The 19,496-nt window shown below is 40.8% G+C and overlaps 1 protein-coding gene across 2 annotated transcripts in view; it reads right to left on the reverse strand.

Annotated features, from left to right (window-relative positions):
* Positions 1–19,496, reverse strand: part of SLAIN1 (SLAIN motif family member 1) — a 53,988-nt gene that overhangs the window by 9,086 nt on the left and 25,406 nt on the right. The window contains exons 3-5 of one of the 2 annotated variants that reach the window (XM_043478167.1): positions 5,492–5,641; positions 4,090–4,239; positions 1,428–1,772 (exon numbers count right to left, since the gene is read on the reverse strand). In XM_043478167.1, the coding sequence (XP_043334102.1) occupies positions 1,428–1,772; positions 4,090–4,239; positions 5,492–5,641 (645 nt within the window). The remainder of the gene's footprint in view (positions 1–1,427; positions 1,773–4,089; positions 4,240–5,491; positions 5,642–19,496) is intronic. The other variant, XM_043478169.1, reaches the window with a different exon arrangement.

Consider the following 19,496-nt stretch of genomic DNA (forward strand, 5'->3'; position numbering starts at 1 on the left):
GGCACGAGGCTGAGTTATGTTTCCATTTTCCTAATAGGAACCATCGTAACACAGGTTTAGGTAAACCTAATCCTTTTCATAATGGTGTTGAATGTAAGTTAACACCACTTTTCTAAGGGGGAACAATGATCCCACTGGCAATACTAATCAAGATGCAGAGGGCGCATCTGCTGGACAGGCAGGATGTGACCAAAAAAAAAAAAAAAACCCTTCATGGGAACAACTCTGGGTGCTCGCTCCCGCAGTTTTAATGATTCGGTAGTTACTGTCTTTGACATTATGAGCTTTAATAAATTGGTCATCAGTGGCAGTCACTTCACCTGCCACTGTTTTCTTTTAGATTTGAAATCTGCAAGTATTAGGCAGAGATAAGTGCTAACTATTAAACCTTAAATATGTTCAAATGATCTCTCAATTAGCATGAATAATTACAAGTACAGAGGAAGAGAAAGTAAAAACTTAGTACATGCTAGCAGGTGGTGACTAGCACAATTTGTATCTGCCCTTGCAATATTTTTAAATAACTTCCTTAAATGATCATTTTTGGGCCCAGGTGTGAGAAATGGTGCTACATAATAATTCAAAAATATTAGTTTATAAATATGGTTTGTCTCTCCATACGCTTCAGGATTTGTGTGTGAGGGTCAGACTGATCATTACTGTAAAAACATACCAGGCTAAAATATCACACGATTATTCCCCATATAGTTCTTGGAAGTCATGATCTATAACTCCTGGGAGTGGAGAAGGAAGATAAATGGTGAAGAGGGAGGTAGGAAAAAAAATACAAAAGAGGGTAACATATATTCCCACCCTCTGTGTTGACATCAGGACACATCGCCTCGCTGTTACCACACACAACCTCAGCCTCCACATCCGCACTGCTGTGCAGACCTTAACTCGAGATGTCGAGGAGTCAGGGGAAAGACACACCCCAGCACCCACTAGGTCTCCACATGTACGAGCAGCATCCTGGCCAAGCCCCGTCGTCCCGGCTCACCACCCATCGCTCTGAGCCAGAGGCAGGCGGGGAGAGATGCGGGGTATTGAGAAAGACAAGGGGGGGTGGAGGCCTGTGCCTCCAGCTCTCTGAAGCTCTCCCTGAGACCCTCAACTCACGCAACCCTGCCGCACTACACCTGTACCAGGCGCAACATAAAGGTGCTTCCCATTTCTGACTCCATCTGTTACATCACACAGGTTTTCTTGAAGCTGTAGATCTCTAAGTCTCGGACACATAATCAGAAGCTGATCAATTAGAGACTTAAGTGTACACCAACTGAACTGGTAAGGTCTTGAGGCTATACTTAAAATTAAGTTCATCTCGGAAACATTTACCCATTATTTATACTGACCTTTAAACCCATTTCTTCGCCACACAACGAAAGATCTAAGCATACCAGATACCAAAGCGGCATACAACCTACCTCCTCCATTGGTCCTATTTGGCTGCTGATCTGGAGTCTGGACTTGAGGTGAATAGTACTGTTGCTGCTGGTAATTATTCGAAGGAAAATACTGGGAACTGGGGCTCCTCCTACACTCCCGAATGCTGGAGAAAGTCTGTGAGTGGGGTATTCCTCTTTGGAAAGGGGAACATCTTGGAAGACGGGGCTGAGGTGGTGGCAGATGATCAAATTCCTCCTCGTCCTCCAGGCTGAATCGATCATATTCTTGATCACTACATGTCCCTTTTTTTCCTGAACTCAGCGACACAGTGGAACTGTGTCTCGACACGGATGCTGAAGTAGAAGCGTAATCTTGCCTGAGACCTGTGAGAACAACAAGAAATACTATTACCTTAGGAGGCATTTCAGTTTGGCTTAATTATTGAGTTCTAGTTCATCAAATATTGCAGGAAAATTCATACCAAGCACGGTTCAAATGGAGACCCACTGGATTGTTCTTAGTTTATTAAATCCCAAGAAGACAGACATATTTACTTACCAGACAGATAATACTAGACTATCCTGTTTTAGGGGGAAAAAAAAAAAACAACTGCCCTAATTCCAGGGGTGATTAAATACATGGCTCCAGGTCATCAATCAGGGTCTGTCAATATCCCGAAGCAATTCCTGACGAAATCTGGAGAGATGCTTAGGAAGGCTGCTTAGGAAAACCTATTCATCATCATTAGGAGTATTAACTGTGAGTTAGACAATTGCAAGAATCAACTCTCTGCCCAGGTAGGAGGTCCTCCTGCTCCCCACCCCAGCTTTCAAAGTCAAAGGAAAGTTCAAAACCTAAGGCACAATATTTTCTTAACAAGGTCACTTCTCTTGTTCTTTATGTTACTAATATTACCTTTTTCAAAGCATGCTGACACTTCAAAATTTCAGTAGTTTGGGGTCATCTTCAATGACAGTCATCTAAAAACAGTCAACCTGCAAGTCTCTACTTATTTATCTCATTGCCAATTCACAACTTTTTTTAAAGTGGTCTGTGCCTGACTACTTAATTTCTGAGGCTGACATCGCATCTCTCAGCTACCTGTATTTTAGAAAGAGTTACAGTCAGTTTACTGTTACAAAATATAAAAAATCACTTCTCCTCTCAAAATGTTATCTTATTTAATCCTGCACAAGCAATACGGTGTTTCTCACAGTAGCCTTGCCCAATTCTAAAAGCAGGAAAACTGTTTTGCTCAAATGATACTTGGCTATTTCTATTTATGTTGGCCGGAGAAGCTATCTCCAAAATAAGCTTAGCCCAGTTCTGTGATCTACATCTTCTTTCGCTTTTTGATACCATTAGTACCATGGAAGTCGTTCACTCTCAGATTATTTGTTGTAACTTTATTGTACAACCATTTCCAATTATCCCCTAAACTGTCCCATTTCTAATTAACTCCTCTTCCATAATTATCTATTTTGAGAAGTGTATGTTTTTTATTAAAATATAGTTAACTTTCAATGTTTTGTTAATTTCTGCTGCATGGCAAAGTGATTCAGTTACACATGCATATATACACTCTTTTGCATATTCTTTTCCATTATGGTCCGTCCCAGGATACTGAGATAGTTCCCTCTACTATACAGCAGGACCTTGTTGTTTATCCACTCTCTCTATATATAAAAGTTTGCATCTGAGAAGGCATTTTTAGTTGAATTTTTATTAAGATAACTGCACACTCACATGTAGTTCTTGGGAATAAGAGAGTTTTTTTTTTTTGTATGCACTTTGCCCACTTTCCCTTGATGGTATCATTGTGCAAAATCATAGAATAAAAGGACAACTAAAATGCTGGCAGTTATACAAACCATCTGATTTAGATTTTCCCAGTATTATTTATATATATATATGTACAAGTGTCAGTATTACATCCTAAACAATTTGATCACCTGTAGACTGGTATACCTACCACCACAGTCAAAAATGCCGCAGCTCCCCAAACCCCTCATGCCGCCCTCTTATAACCATGCCCACCTCCCTCCTGAGAGCCCACACCAAGTCCCTGAGCCCAACAGCCACTACTATGCCATCCATTTCTAAAATGTTATCTAAAGGGAATTATACTGTATGCAACCTGCGGCATCTTTTTCACTCAGCATAATTCCCTGGAGACACACCCAAGATGGTATGTCCATCAAAATTCCTTCTTTTTCCTTGCTGAGTAGTACTCCACAGTATGGAGGTACCACAGCTTGACTGACAATTTATTACTGAAGGACATCAGAGATCATTCTGGTTTTTAGCTATTATTATAAATAAAAGCTGCTGTGAACATTCATGTACATGCTTTTGTGTTTTTGAACACAAGTTTCCATCACTCTAGGATAAATGCCCAAGAATATGATGTGCTGGGCCTTATAGGAACGGAAGTTTCTCTAAGAAACTGGCAAACTGTTTCCACGGTGGCTACACTGGCAATGTTTTCACATCCACGTGTTTTGGCTGGAGTATATCTAATACTTTACAGTGGTCATGAGACTGAGAAGCACTTAATTAACTGCTCCACCTCCAGAGTAGGATGGTATAAGAGAAAGAACAGAACTGTTTGCCCATTACCTGGGGGAGAAATGCCTGAAATCTCAGATTTCAAGTAGAAGCCTCTAGTTTAACACATTTTCTAGTTTAAAAAGAACATACTTTCTTCTTGCAGACGAGCCATGATCTGAACATCTGTGAGGTCCTGTAACTTGTATCCCATGGAGATAGAATCGTCTTCCAGCTCGGAAGTACTCAGTTCGCTGTCTATGGACGACTGGGGACTGAGAGGGGAGCCCCTGGGTGTGTGACCTGAAAACGAGGGAACGTGTTCGTTATTAACTCTGAAGAACTGCTATCTGAATGTGCTTCACAGTTCACACATCAACACTCAGCAAATCAAGGCATTCTCCACTCAAAGGACATATAGAGTGGCTGACGGATAAAAAAAAAAAAAAAAAAAAAGACTCCTCTGTACTTTCCCTGTTTTCATAAGTCACCAAAAAATGACCAGCACACCACTATGACAAGACAATGGCCAGACAATATGCATGTTTTCACATGTTTGTAATTCATATACACAAAACCACTCATTTTCTGGGTTTTTTTTTCAAATTGAGTTTTCATAGTTCAAAAAACCACTCTCTGCTGTACACCACAAAAAAACTGTCAAGAAGGTAGATTTCAGTGGATTTCATGTTATGTGTTTTTTTTTTTTACCACCATAAGGCAAGAAAAATCAATAATGCTAAACCTGCATCCCATTAGCTTAAGTATATACCTACAGGTATTAAGATGCACATGCTATACACTTCCAATTAATAATCAGACATGCTTCTCACTGGTAATAATGGATTATATAGTTTACAATAAATTTTAATCTGGTACAGTTTTTAAACAGGTGCAAACAGCAGTGTGATACATGGATAAGAATATCACACATAAAAGGCACACGTCCACACAAAAGCACATACAAAACCGTCATAAATCTTTATCACTCCGTCTATGATGACAGAGTCATCACAGGAGACCAGGAGTCACTCGTGAAAGTAAGTAGTGACTTGAGATACAACAACCAAGGAAGAAAGGACCCAAGAGAGAAAATTATAAGAATGGAATCACACCAGTGCTCAAACAATGAAGGAAATGTTGAGACGGCCATCACATAAAAAGCTACTATGACTATTCTTTCTATATAACCCTGACTTTAAAAGCTATCAAAAAGTTTTTAAACAAGATATAAAAGTCTTATAATCTTCAACCATAGTGAAAGTACCTCTATTTTGTTTGACATTTAATTTTAAAAGCACATTTGGAAATACATATATGTAATATATACATTTGATAAGGAGGGAAAGCTGCCTGCTATACACAATGAAGAGATTAATGATCTTTAAGTATAAATTAATGCTAGCCTTTTTCATACCCCAAGTAGGCGCACAGCAAACTCCCCATCGTGAAAAGATTACCCTCAAGCTTTTCAATGAAAAGTGGATTATTTTTTAAGCTGTGTTTGGTGACCGATTCACAAAGCAAGCAGCTAATCAAGAAGTTGAAATATTACCTGTTCTTTCAGGTGTTAGTATTGCTTTATTTGAGGTTTTAGAGAAGCTGGGAGTATTAATGCCATTGCTATAAGGGCTGAGTCTCGCCACAGGACTATAAGGAAAAGCCAGTGAGACATTTGAAGGGAAGAGACTTCGCCATCGGCTGACTGTCACGGAAGCAGAAAACAAACAGCAGCAGTTAGCTATGCAGAGGCAAACGCGGACTGGTCAGAGGGAGGAAGGGGAGGGGCTAAAAAAGGAAGAGACAAAGCAACTTTCCACTCTTAACTGCCTCTCATCCATCTTAGGGAAAGACATGTAAAAGTGGGCTATTTGTGAAGAAGGGTCCTATTTCTACCACCATTAAGAACAAATCAATCAGTAGCACCTTGATTACAGTCAGTATGTCTAAATAACAATGAAAATTTGTCTTTAATTTCCTCATTATGAATGTTTTCTGTTTTTCTATTTCTGCACAAAAACTTAAATGTTTTAATAATATAAAATGTTAAGGTCAAAAGAAAAACTCAAAGCAATTTATCTTTATAATTACCCCGAAAGTTCTTTTAATATTAACTGTTAATGGTCCTATTTTTTTTCCTAAGGTTTATTTTCAATCCATTTAATATTAACAAATGTTGATCAAAATATTTTTATGAAAACTTGTTCATGGATTATGGAAGAAACTTAAAATGACTACCACATTTCTGAATGGGCTTGAGGCCAAAACAAATTTTATGGAAAAATGATCTATAAAAATAACACAAAGGTATATATACACCAAAACTTACTGATAGTTATTTTAGATAGCAGGCATAGAGATAATTGATAATCTGTGGATTTTTTCTTTATAAAAAAATATTTTCCAAATTTTCTGCATTGAATGTGTTATATACGTAACTTTTAAAGGTAGGATTACACATATTATTAATTTAATACTATAAAATAAGGAAGAAAGGAAATGGCAACCCACTCCAGTCTTCTTGCCTGGGAAACCTCATGGACAAAGAAGCCGGGCGGGCTACAGACCACGGGGTCATGAAGAGTCGGACGCAACTTAGCGACTAAAGAAACAAACAAGGAACAAAAAGGAATGTACCTGCATGGGCAGGTGATCTAACTGTACATTATCTCACATGTCCTAATTAACGTATTTCCCTCCTCCAAAATTCCCAGGACCTCAGGATCATAAAAACACTCTAAATTGTAAAAAAAAAACAAACAAAACCTAAGTCACATCTAAAATCACTCCCTCTCTCTTCATGGAGTACTGTGCTAGTCAAAAAACACTTTTCTAAAAAGCAATCCCTTAGATGTATACTAAGTGGATATTTAGTATATATAAAAGCAGGATAGGAGGGAAGAAATAAAAAACAAATTAGATTAAAAATATAAATTAGATTTCACTTTGAGCAGTAACTTGGTTATATTTGCTGGAAATTTGACAAAACTTGCAGAAACATGTATAAAAAGGACTGCTCTGAAATGCACTCCCCAGGACACTATTAATGAGCGATGCTAATGAGCAAATAGCTGAAAAGTGTTCAAAAATGGGGGGCAGCAGGGTGGAAAAGAAGAAGCTGTGGGCAGGCAAGAAAGTTAATGAGCTTCAATCCCGGGGCTGGTGAGGTCCTTGCAAAATATCACCAAGGTTATTTACAAGAGCAAAATGCTTCCTGTTACTTCAGCAAGAATTCTTGAGAAACAGTACATCCCATATGAACAATTACAGAAGTACCTGTTCCCTATGTAGAAGAACGAACTAGCTGAGGAATTTGCATTCAGCGATTCCGTTTTCAGAATCCACACTTTTCAAGAACTGGACTCTGCCAGGAAGCCACGTTCCTGGTTGACACCAGTCATGACCCTTATCCAACATGCAAGGATTAAGGGGGTTAAGGAGTCCTTCCCAACCTGCCCAGAGCAGAGATGTGCAGAGCTGGTATTCCCTGCCCTAAACCACCAGATACGTAAACTGAGGCCCAGATACACTGAGAAACAGCAGTTAAGATGCAACACCCACTATGTAGTTTGTCTCATACCTTCAAAGTTTCTCATTAACAATTCTATATTAAAGAAACAAGAAACACCCAACTGCTCTTTGTGACTGCTCACTTGCTTAACAGATGATGTTACGTCACACCAGTCTGATCACTCACCAGATTACAGTGACTGCGTGTTCTCACCCACAGATGCAGGCGACCAGGCATCACAACTAAATAGCATTCATTACTCTGCACAATGACTTCTGTGACCCAGCCACCCAGCACAATGGCACAGTGATCACGGCTATGAAGCAAGATCCCAACTGAGAACACAATTAGCATCTATTGCGAGAAAGAAAGCTCTGCATTGTCCTCTTGGCATGGAGGATTTTAAGAAAAGGGAGGAGAATTGTTGCGGAGGCAAGCAAACAAAACAGTGATGTTGTATTAGTGCCCAAGGTTGTGGTGGAGGAGGAGAGGGGAGTAGAGTGGAAGCCACTGCATCCTAGTTATTCTTCACTCTGTGGCTGAAGAACTAGAACAACTTTAACGGGAAGCATTTTCACAGAGATTAGAAACAAACAAAAGAGCTTTTCATAAGGCAGTTTTGCCTCTTCCAATTAATTTAATTAATTTTCTGCATATAAGGATGTCAAATTATTTGAGAGGCTTGATAGAATGATCAGAATGACTCTAAGAATCTATGCATGGATGTGAGAGTTGGACCGTAAAGAAACCTGAGTGTCCAAGAATTGACGCTTTTGAACTGTGATGTTGGAGAAGACTCTTGAGGGTCCCTTGGACCACAGGGAGATCAAACCAGTCAATCCTAAAGGAAATCAGTCCTAAAAGCTCCAACACTTTGGCCACCTGATTCGAAGAACTGACTCACTGGAAAAGACCCTTGATGCTGGGAAAGACTGGGGGCAGGAGGAGAAGGGGAAGACAGACGATGAGATGATTAAATGGCATCACCAACTCAATGGACATGAGTTTGAGCAAGCTCTGGGAGTTGGTGAAGGACAGGGAAGCCTGGTGTGCTACAGTTCATGGGTTCGCAAAGAGTCAGACATGACTGAGTGACTGAACTAAAGAAAGCAGCAAGACAATTTTTTTGATGAAGGCCAAAATGAGTGATAAACTTCTCAACAGCTAATTTTCCTATCGCCCTACTCCAGAGTTTTAAGTAAAGGGCTTCTTCAACTTGTGTTAAACAAACTTGTTTGGCAAGTCTTGACTCGGCAAGTCATTCATCCCTAAATACCTAAGTCCAACTTTCTGCCAGAACATTTCTGTCTGCACCCGTGTGGTCCTACAGTCACTTCCTTGACCAATACCCTGGCCATCTCTTGCTAAAGCATCACATCTATTCCTTCACCCACTTCCAGCCACTCACGCCACCCTCAGCCAGCTTGCTCTGAGCATCACTAGCAGGCTTGTGTCGGTCACTGACCACTTTAACTGTGTTGCTCTCTTCCTTTCTCAAGTAGTGCAGTGGCTTTTCACCAAATACAACATCTGAAAGGTACTACAGATGATCTCACTCATACCCTTATCCACTGTCCTGTACTCCACTCCCCACATCTAAAGACTTTCTAAAGCTTTCTTGTTAAGAATACAATTGGGATTGGTTAAGCTTTCAACCAATAGCTCGTCTTTTCATTATAGGGGACTGGAATGCAAAAGTAGGAACTCAAGAAACACCTGGAGTAACCGGCAAATTTGGCCTTCCGAGTACGGAATGAAGCAGGGCAAAGGCTAATAGAGTTTTGCCAAGAAAACGCACTGGTCATAGCAAACACCCTCTTCCAACAATACAAGAGAAGACTCTAAACGTGGACATCACCAGATGATCAACACCGAAATCAGACTGATTATATTCTTTGCAGACAAAGATGGAGAAGCTCTATACAAGCAGCAAAAACAAGACCGGGAGCTGACTGTGGCTCAGATCATGAACTCCTCATTGCCAAATTCAGACTTAAATTGAAGAAAGTAGGGAAAACCATGAGACCATTCAGGTATGACCTAAATCAAATCCCTTATGACTATACAATGGAAGTGAGAAATAGATTTAAGGGACTAGATCTGATAGACAGAGTGCCTGATGAACTATGGACGGAGGTTTGTGACATTGTACAGGAGACAGGGATCAAGACCATCCCATGGAAAAAAAATGCAAAAAGCCAAAATGATTGTCCAAGGAGGCCTTAAAAATAGCTGTGAAAGAAGAGAAGCGAAAAGCAAAGGAGAAAAGGAAAGATATTCCCATTTGAATGCAGTTCCAAAGAACAGCAAGGAGAGTTAAGAAAGCCTTCCTCAGCGATCAATGCAAAGAAATAGAGGAAGACAACAGAATGGGAAAGACTAGAGATCTCTTCAAGAAAATTAGAGATACCAAGGGAACATTCCATGCAAAGATGAGTTTGATAAAGGATAGAAATGGTATGGACCTAACAGAAGCAGAAGACATTAAGAAGAGGTGGCAAGAATACACAGAAGGATTGTACAAAAAAGATCTTCATGATCCAGATAATCACGATGGTGTGATCACTCACCTAGAGCCAGACATCATGGAATGCGAAGTCAAGTGGGCCTTAGAATGTATCACTATGAACAAAGCTAGTGGAGGTGATGGAATTCCAGTTGAGCTATTTCAAATCCTGAAAGAAGATGCTGTGAAGGTGCTATACTCAATATGCCAGCAAATTTGGAAAACTCAGCAGTGGCCACAGGACTGGAAAAGGTCAGTTTTCATTCCAATCCCAAAGATAGGCAATCCCAAAGAATGCTCAAACTACCACACAATTGCACTCATCTCACACACTAGTAAAGTAATGCTCAAAATTCTCCAAGTCGGGCTTCAGCAATACATGAACCGTGAACTTCCAGATGTTCAAGCTGGTTTTAAAAAAGGCAGAGGAACCACAGATCAAATTGCCAACATCCGCTGGATCATAGAAAAAGCAAGAGAGTTCCAGAAAAACATCTATTTCTGCTTTATTGACTATGCCAAAGCCTTTGACTGTGTGGATCACAATAAACTGTGGAAAATTCTGAGAGAGATGGGAATACCAGACCACCTGACCTGCCTCCTGAGAAACCTGTATGCAGGTCAGGAAGCAACAGACTGATTCCAAATAGGAAAAGGAGTACGTCATGGCTGTATATTGTCACCCTGCTTATTTAACTTATATGCAGAGTACATCATGAGAAACACTGGGCTGGATGAAGCACAAGCTGGAATCAAGATTTCTGGGAGAAATATCAATAACCTCAAATGTGCAGATGAAACCCCTCTATGGCAGAAAGTCAAGAGGAACTAAAAAGCCTCTTGATGAAAGTGAAGGAGGAGAGTGAAAAAGTTGGCTTAAAGCTCAACATTCAGAAAACTAAGATCATGGCATCTGGTCCCATCACCTCATGGCATATAGATAGGGAAACAGTGGAAACAGTGTCAGACTTTATTTTTTTGGGCTCCAAAATCATTGCAGATAGTCATTGCAGCCATGAAATTAAAAGATGCTTACTCCTTGGAAGGAAAGTTATGACCAACCTAGACAGCATATTAAAAAGCAGAGACATTACTCTGCCAACAAAGGTCCATCTAGTCAAGGCTATGGTTTTTCCAGTGGTCATGTATGGATGTGAGAGTTGGACTGTGAAGAAAGCTGAGCACTGAAAAATTGATGTTTTTTAACTGTGGTGTTGGAGAAGACTCTTGAGAGTCCCTTGGACTGCAAGGAGATCCAACAAGTCCATCCTAAAGGAGATCAGTCCTGGGTGTTCATTGGAAGGACTGATGCTGAAGCTGAAACTCCAAAACTTTGGCCACCTCATGTGAAGAGTTGACTCATTGGAAAAGACCCTGATGCTGGGAGGGATTGGGGGCAGGAGGACAAGGGGACGACAGAGGATGAGATGGCTGGATGGCATCACCAACTCAATGGACATGAGTTTGTGTAAACTTCCGGAGTTGGTGATGGACAGGGAGGCATGGCGTGCTGCAATTCATGGGGTCGCAAAGAGGTGGACAGGACTGAGTGACTGAAGTGAAGCTTTTCAACTTTGCCACCTTCTAATAAGCATTTTCTATTGAAATAAACGTGACAAAGTATCAACACTAAATTGTGGTGGATCCCTCATCTTCCTAGAGAGAAGCTAGTTTGAGTGTATAATGGCCTATCAAGTTATTTTATGTACACCTTCAAAGTTGTCTAACTTAAAAAAAAAATTACACTATATCTGTAAAGCTACTTTTTATACATCATTAAGCAAAATATGACTCCCTCTGCAAAAATCAATTTGATAAATGCTCCAGTGGTGATAATGTCAAAAAAAAAACCATAAAGGATAGGTAATGGGAGAGATTTAAGAAAGAATGTAAATATTTTAAATTTTCCACACTAAATATTCCTAACAAAAATTTTTCCAAAAACAAAGACACTCCATATCCTGATCTTTGCTTAGACTCATAGTAAATATTCGAGTTTCTGTTGAATATATATATATATATACACACACACATGCATATAATCAAAATCTAATAATTCAGCATGGCTTAATTCACATAAAAAGAATAAGTGATCTAATGTGAAAATCCTAGTGATACTCCTCAAAAGGACAGTATGCATCAACCTATAAAAGTTCAAAATAAAGCAATGCTCTACTGTTCAAAGCATCATTTTCACACTTTCCCCTCATTACAAACAGAGCCAGTCGAGTACCTAATACAATGCGCAACACATTAAGCATTAAAATCAAGGTTAAAATCTTGGCAGCTTCACTAATATTTCCCTATTTCAAACCATTCTACCATTCCTACTTTCACATCTAAATGATTTTGCCAACTTTCTTATACCTATTATAACTACAACTTAGTGTATCTTTGAAGACAAAGGTGAGTCTAGACATGTCAGTCCAGCTTGAGACCAGCTGAAGAACTGTACCTATAAGAGCACTTCCCACTAACCGCTCGACTGTATCACACATGCAAAGCCAGGAAGACATGAACAAGAGATGCATATTCAGAGAATGGCCAATGTTAGGACAGAAGCAAAGGGAATGTGGAGAAGAATCAGGGCTAGAGAGGTTGGGAGGATCCGTTTACGTCCTGTCACATGCAGCAGGGGTCCCCAACCTCCAGGATCTAATGCCTGGTGATCTGAGGCAGAACTGATGTAATAATAACAGAAATAAAGTGCACAATAAAGGTAAGGCACTTGAATCAAACCAAAACCATCCCCCTACTTCCAGTCTGTGGAAAAATTGTGTCCCAGGAAACTGGTCCCTGGTCCCAAAAAGGTTGGGGACTGCTAGTATGCAGTATTGGCTTTAATGTTCAATTGGTGTTTTGACTTTGTAAAGGAGAAAGTCATGACCAGCTATGCTATTTGATGACGGCATAAACAGCCATACAGATGATGCACCAATTGGGTAGAGACTGATGACTGGGGGACTGGTCAGGAGGCTTCATGGCGGAGCTGGTGAGCCCTCACAAGGCACCAAATTAAGTATCAGCAGAACACAGGGTGAGAACGTGTTAAGTGGCATCCAAGCTCAAGCGGAGATACCTGGTGACTCAATGAATACAGGGAGCAGAGGGAAGAAGGAAGGCAAAGTCAAACACTATGGATTCTAAGACACATGTCATCCACTAAAATGGGAGATACGAGATGAGCACGCTTAAGAAAAAATGAACTGAATTCAAGGACATGCCTACATGCTGGTGCCCAGCCGAGTCAGAATTCAGGGGAGAGGGCTAGAGACAAAGAGGCCACAGGACATCAACAAGTACCTGTCAGGTGAAGCCACAGGCACGAATGGGAGCCCCCGGGGAGACAGTGAGGAAGGGAAAGAGGCTGGAGGAAGGCGCGTTAAGTGTGGGAAAGGGGGAAGCAGCAGAGAAGGCAGGAGGTGAAGGTGGGCTTTGTGGCCTCTCATCTGTAAATTAGAAGGCAACAAACATGCTGAGAAGGTAGAGGCTGGAATAAAGAATCTGTGAAGTAGTAATGGCCTGGGACAAGTATAAGGTATTATGTAGGTAAGTCTGGACAGCATCTCTCTGGAAGGAAACTAATCTCAACAGGCAGTCCTAAACAGAACACACGACATTAGCAAGTGTCCGCTTCATGATTCTCTACAGGGCATTTATGTCCTATTGGGTTAAGACAGCTGAACTGTGGTGGCTGTATTATTCATAGAAATGTCAAAGGGACCACTTGTTATAAGTAGTAAGGGAAAAAATAAAAACTCTAGTGACTGAAGGTTATTTGCCCCTAGGGAATTTGAGAGATACAGGGTAAGATCTTAGTAAAAGGAGTCAGATACGGGTCTGCAAGGGCTAGATGGCTGTGTTCAATGCCAACAAAAGTCAGAGATCACAGCAACAGGCCAACACAAGAACTGGCAAACATTTTCTGTAAAGGGCCAGGCAGTAAATATTTCAGGCTTTGCCACCATTAGGTCTGTGCTGCAACCACTCAACTCTGCCCACGCTACCATCACAGCGTTAAGTTAAGCATAGACAAAGTACATATGAGTGACTATGGCACCAACAAAACTTTATATATACCAAGAGCTGGATTTAATAGAAAATATGGGTCATGAAATACTATTCTTTTAATTTTTTCAACCATTTAAAAATGTGAAAGGGGCCATACAAAAACAGGTAGGAGGCCAGATATGGCCATCATTTGCCAGCCCTCGGACTAATAATACACACACCAGTTTTTTAATATTCCCTCTGATACACAGGATTAATATTCTATTGCAAGGGTCTGTCACAGGTTGAGATATAACAATGATGGCCGATAGCATGCCTCTTCACTGTCATTTTTTTCTAACATGTTGTAGTAAAGACCAACGAAAGATTGAAAGACACTGGACGCCAGAGTTCTAGTCTCCATTTTGCCAGATGCTAGTTCTCAGATCTGGAGCAAATCTACGTAGCATCCTTGTGTTCCTGCGTTCTCGGTGGAAGAGGTGTGCTCTTCGTAACAGGCAGGGCTGTGGCGAGTGTGAGACACAAGTTTGTAGCCTGTATTCACAATCCACAGAACATTTTTTAAGGAAAACTACAGAAAATTGACAGCAAGTTGGGGCAAAGATATTTTATAACTTCTAAGGGAAATGTTCTGGAAGCTAGGTGGGAGAAAGGAAAAATGCCGAAATGATCCACTTTTCCTAATACTTGGGCTGTTTAGCCTCTCTTCTCAAAATGACGCGTATGCTTTTTACATTATAGCTCATTTAAATGAGTCCACAGGCTTAATCTTTCCTCAGCTGTTAACCAACTCAAACAAAGTACTGAATCTTGAACCTTCAAACAGTTTGACCAGGATAGGTCAACAGTTCTCACTTATTTACCCAAAGACTATCTCAGAGGAAACAAATGTCCCACATGACACATTTTTCTAAGAAATACTGTTTCTTCAAAACCACAGGCTCCTAAGTCATATCTCTGACTCTTAAATAATGATGTTCTTTCCCACAGAGTCCCAGAAGGCAGAGGAAAAGGAAGCAAGGAGAGATTAACAAACACTCAATCCTTCTAATTTTATTCTTTCTTTTATACAACAGGCAGCCCTCAGGGCTTCCCAGATGGAGATAGTGGTAAAGAACCCCTCTGCCAGTGCAGGAGATGCAACAGTCGCAGGTTCGATCCCTAGTTTGGGATGATCCCCTGGAGGAGGGAATGGCAACCCACTCCAGTATTCTTGCCTTGAGAATTCCCACAGTCAGAGGAGCCTGGTGGGCTCCAGTCTACAGGGCTGCAAAGAGTCAGGCATGACTGAAACGACTTAGCACACAGGCAGCGCTCAGTTTTAAGACAAGCAGAGGAATTCAACTACACGGCCCTTTACTAACACCAGTTACAGGGGGCTCCAGGATCACTGAAGGACAGGCGACATTAACTCTTCTCGTATTGGCAAGAAGCTGTATCCAGACCACAGCATTTTGATCCAAGCCCACAAGTCACTGGGGCAGGAAGAGGTCTGTTTTCACAAACCATCCTCTCCAGAATAAACTTCCTAGGTGATCATATTACAGCTTTTTTTTCTGCAGTCGGTAGAAATGCTTGGCACACAGATGCATTCAAATGTTTGAACTAAGCTTAAACATGGGAATTAAAAACCCAGGGCAAAGACAGCATTTTACAGGTTCACTATTACAAACTGACTGCACAGACAGAGGTAAAGACTTTCTGGACTTAAGTTAACAGGACGCAAGCATTGCCGACTTGGCTCCCACCTGTGCCAGGCCCCCGGAGTAGTAACATATGGCTTGTGGCTTATCTGATTCACTGTTATTACTTGGTGGACTTCAGTAGCATTAATTTCTCCATGGCCTGATAAACAAGCATATGGGATCTAGGAGGTCCTATTGCTACTATGAAATAGGCGATCATTAGTGCTCTTTCCCAAATACAAAGTAAAGAGGATTCAGCTCATACGCATGTGCCAGTGGATTCACAGAAAGATTAAAGAACTAGATGACGAGGTCCTCAATTGGTGTACTCTTACAGACTACCTAATCAAAGTAAGTTACTTCTCAAACCCAAGTCTCTCCATCTTCCAGTTACAGCCAGAAAATCCTACTAGGTTAACTTGAATCTTTTCCGAGTTCAGTTCATTCAACCTATGATGACAAATATAATGATTTAAAATTATGATATATGTTTTACACATAAATATAATATATATATACCTATGATCCCAGAGCATGCTAATACTCTAAACTTCTAATTATATTCAAGTGTCATAGTTTACAAATAATTTATAGAAACATGACTATCACCATTAAGACACATCTAATGAAAGAGTTCATTTACGCATAAATAATACCTAGAGATAGTCAAGAAAGTAATTTCAACATTAGGATTAAGATTTAAAATATATTAGATTTGAAAGGAACTAAAAGATGGTGTATACCCCCAAAGATTAGCAGATAAACGTTTAATACTTGTTGAATACGAGTTACAGAATTTCACCACGAAGGAGCATTACTTAACATTTATTCCGTAAGGATCAATCTCATAATCACTCTTAATCTGAACTTCACAGATAAACACGTTGCTGGTTAAAGGGTTCATCATCATGATTCAGGCATCAGGCCTCTGCTGCTTCTCAGACCCTCACCCGTCCCAAGACCACATGCTGAACACTCTTCTCTCGCAGCTACCCCTGGGTCCTTCTCAGGTCTTCTCTAACCAGGACAGTGGTCTACAAGTCAAGCTGGGAAACGAGGGATGGGAAGAGAAATTCTGTGGATTGTCAGCTTGTTCCCACTTAATCACTGGGCAGAACTGAAGACAAGCTGCCAGCTTTAAGTGCACATGGACCAAATCCAGTGTCATCCAGGGCTGGAGTGACCTCTACAGTTTCATCATCATCATCATCATCATCAGACTTTCCATCTGCAATTAACAGGGGAGGTTAAAAATAAATCTAAACTTAGTAGTAACTAGACTTCAAAGGCATGTTTAAAAATTCCCTTTCGGAGAAGTCATTTTTCCCCAGGTCTGACTGCTATGGCTTACATCAAATTTAAGGGCAGTGAAGATGGCCACAGAATGTGAGAAGAGCGCCTATGTGAAAGTGATAATGGAACCCGCAAAGAACAAGGCAAGAGAGTGACCTAAGGCTCTGTCCGTGATGCGATCTTGTCGTGTGGACTGCAGACAGCTGTTCTCAATTTAGACTGGAGCCAAGTCATGACAGCTGGTCAGAACAACTCGCAAGTTCTATACGCCAGTAACAAGACAGGGAAGATGTTACAGATTCTGAGGCTATGAAGAAACAGGCTAGATGACCTCACATCAGAATACAGTGGGTTCCCCCCAGCCAACACTAAGGACAGACTGAAAAGAAAGTGTTAGTCGCTCAGTCGTCTCCGACTCTTTGCAATCCTATGGACTGTCAGCCCACCAGGCTCCTCTTTCTACAGATTTCTCCAGGTAAGAATACTGGAGTGGGTAGCCTTTCCCTTCTCCATAGGATCTCCCCCACCCAGGGATCAAACCCAGTTTTCCTGAACTGCAGGTGGATTCTTTACCACTGAGCCACCTGGGAAGCCCAGATAACAAGTAAGAGTCTTTCTGCCCATGAAAACATCCAGTGTGCTAAGAATCCAAGCCCAGGAGGCCAACAGATAGCATGTAGAAGTTCCTAAAGAGAAGAGTGCTAGAAATGGATTCTGGACCATCCTGCCTGTCTAGTATCTCATGAGCTGGGGTACTCTTCTGTCAGGAAGGGACACAATATATGTGGCCAACATTCCAGTGGCAGAAAAGGCCTCTGACCCACTAATCTTGAGTGGTGGTAGAAAGTAAACCTAAACAGCCAAGTTTTGACAAAGCAGAAACATTTTTCAGCCCTAAAACTAACCACCTCCATGATTTTATTAAAATGTCTGCATGGAGAAGAACATTAAAATATACATAAAGGTCAAAAACAGCCAGATCCCTTTTCCAGGAGTGTTGTTTTGGAATTCACAACAACTATGTAATTTACATATAAGTGCAACTTTAAGTAGACAAACCACCAGCTTGCTTGCACCTGACTCCCTGCAGTGAGAAGTTTCGACATTTAGGGCATGCTCACCCTCTCCAACCTTCTATCTGCAGACTTGATGGTTCTATCTCACTTTTCTCAAGGCTTCCTGCGAATTCATTCTGTGCTAAAGCTGGGCTTTAAGGTGACCACCGACGGTTAAGCCACATAAATGTGGCATTTCAGTGTTTTGGTGTAGTAAGTACCATTAACTGGAGAACTGAGCATTGTGAAAGGACAAAAAAAAAAAAGCAAAAAGAGAAGTAATTCTTTGGCACTCGACCCAAACATTGCCAGCTTGCAGGGTCAACTCATTTTCTTGTATTTCTTGCCTTCTCCTAGGTCATCTCAGTGGCCAATGTTTTTGAGAGCTGATGCATCTTTTTCCTGGTACTTTTTCCATCATGAAAATTAGGTGCATAAAGTAAAATTTTCTAGGTCTTCACAGATCCAAAAACTTCCTCCACTTGTCTCCGTAACTTATTATTTGCCTGGGTACAAAATTAAAGTTTGAAATGAACTTTCCCTCAAAACTTTTAAGATAGTATTGAATACTTAAGCAATGTCTAAGGTCTACTAATGTTGAAGACAACTTATTTCTTCCTTAGCATATTTTTAGGATTTTTCTCTTTAACCCTGGAAAATCTGAATTAAACCAGGATGTCAAGGTCTTTTTTCATCTATCCTAGTGTACACTGAGGGCTTGTCTTTTTTCAGCTCAAAGAGAATTTCTGCCATTATTTACTGATCTTCCTGAATCTAAAACTGTTAAAGATGAGAGATTCTGGGTCTGTCCTCCAAGTGCCCTAACTTCTTTCAATTTCTCTTTTGGGGAGATTCCTTTGCCTAATTCAGGTAAGTGGCTTGGTTCTTAGCCCTCTCCATTTTTACTTCAGTACTTTTGAGAAGCTAAAAATGGCTAAAAATAGTAATACTTTGACCACCGCTCTTCTGAGCAATCTGTTCTTGTTTGAAAACTGTATCACCCTCTTGAACTGGATCACATTGAGCCCTCTATTCCCACAGTTACTTCCTCCTACAAAGTCGTTGATCTATTTTGTTCATGCTCTTAAGTTTCTCAAAACACAAGTGAGACCCAGTTGCTGGTTCATTATTTATGAATAAAGACTAAGTCAATCTGAACAGGTAACTAGCATGAGTTTCTTCTGCACTAGTACAGGTGTTACCCCAACCCACCTCTAAGAAAACGGACAACAGCCACTACGTAAACAGGTGGACTGTTCCATAAGCAAGTTCCCCACAGGTGCCTGGACACAGAGCAGCAGAGTGGCTGAGATTCCCAACCACACAGCGGAAGGAGGTCTCTCTCTGAGGGGAGGAAGGTGGAAGGCTTTCAGAGTTCCTCTAATACTCCTCCTACTCGCTTCCTCAGTCTAACATGGACACCTGGCGTCGCCTCGAGCTCTGCTTCTCGGTCAGATCTCTCTGCTTCCTATAAGAATACATATCTGGTTTTACCCTAA

The sequence above is a fragment of the Cervus canadensis genome, chromosome 9, assembly GCF_019320065.1.
Source record: "Cervus canadensis isolate Bull #8, Minnesota chromosome 9, ASM1932006v1, whole genome shotgun sequence".
NCBI lineage: Eukaryota > Metazoa > Chordata > Mammalia > Artiodactyla > Cervidae > Cervus > Cervus canadensis.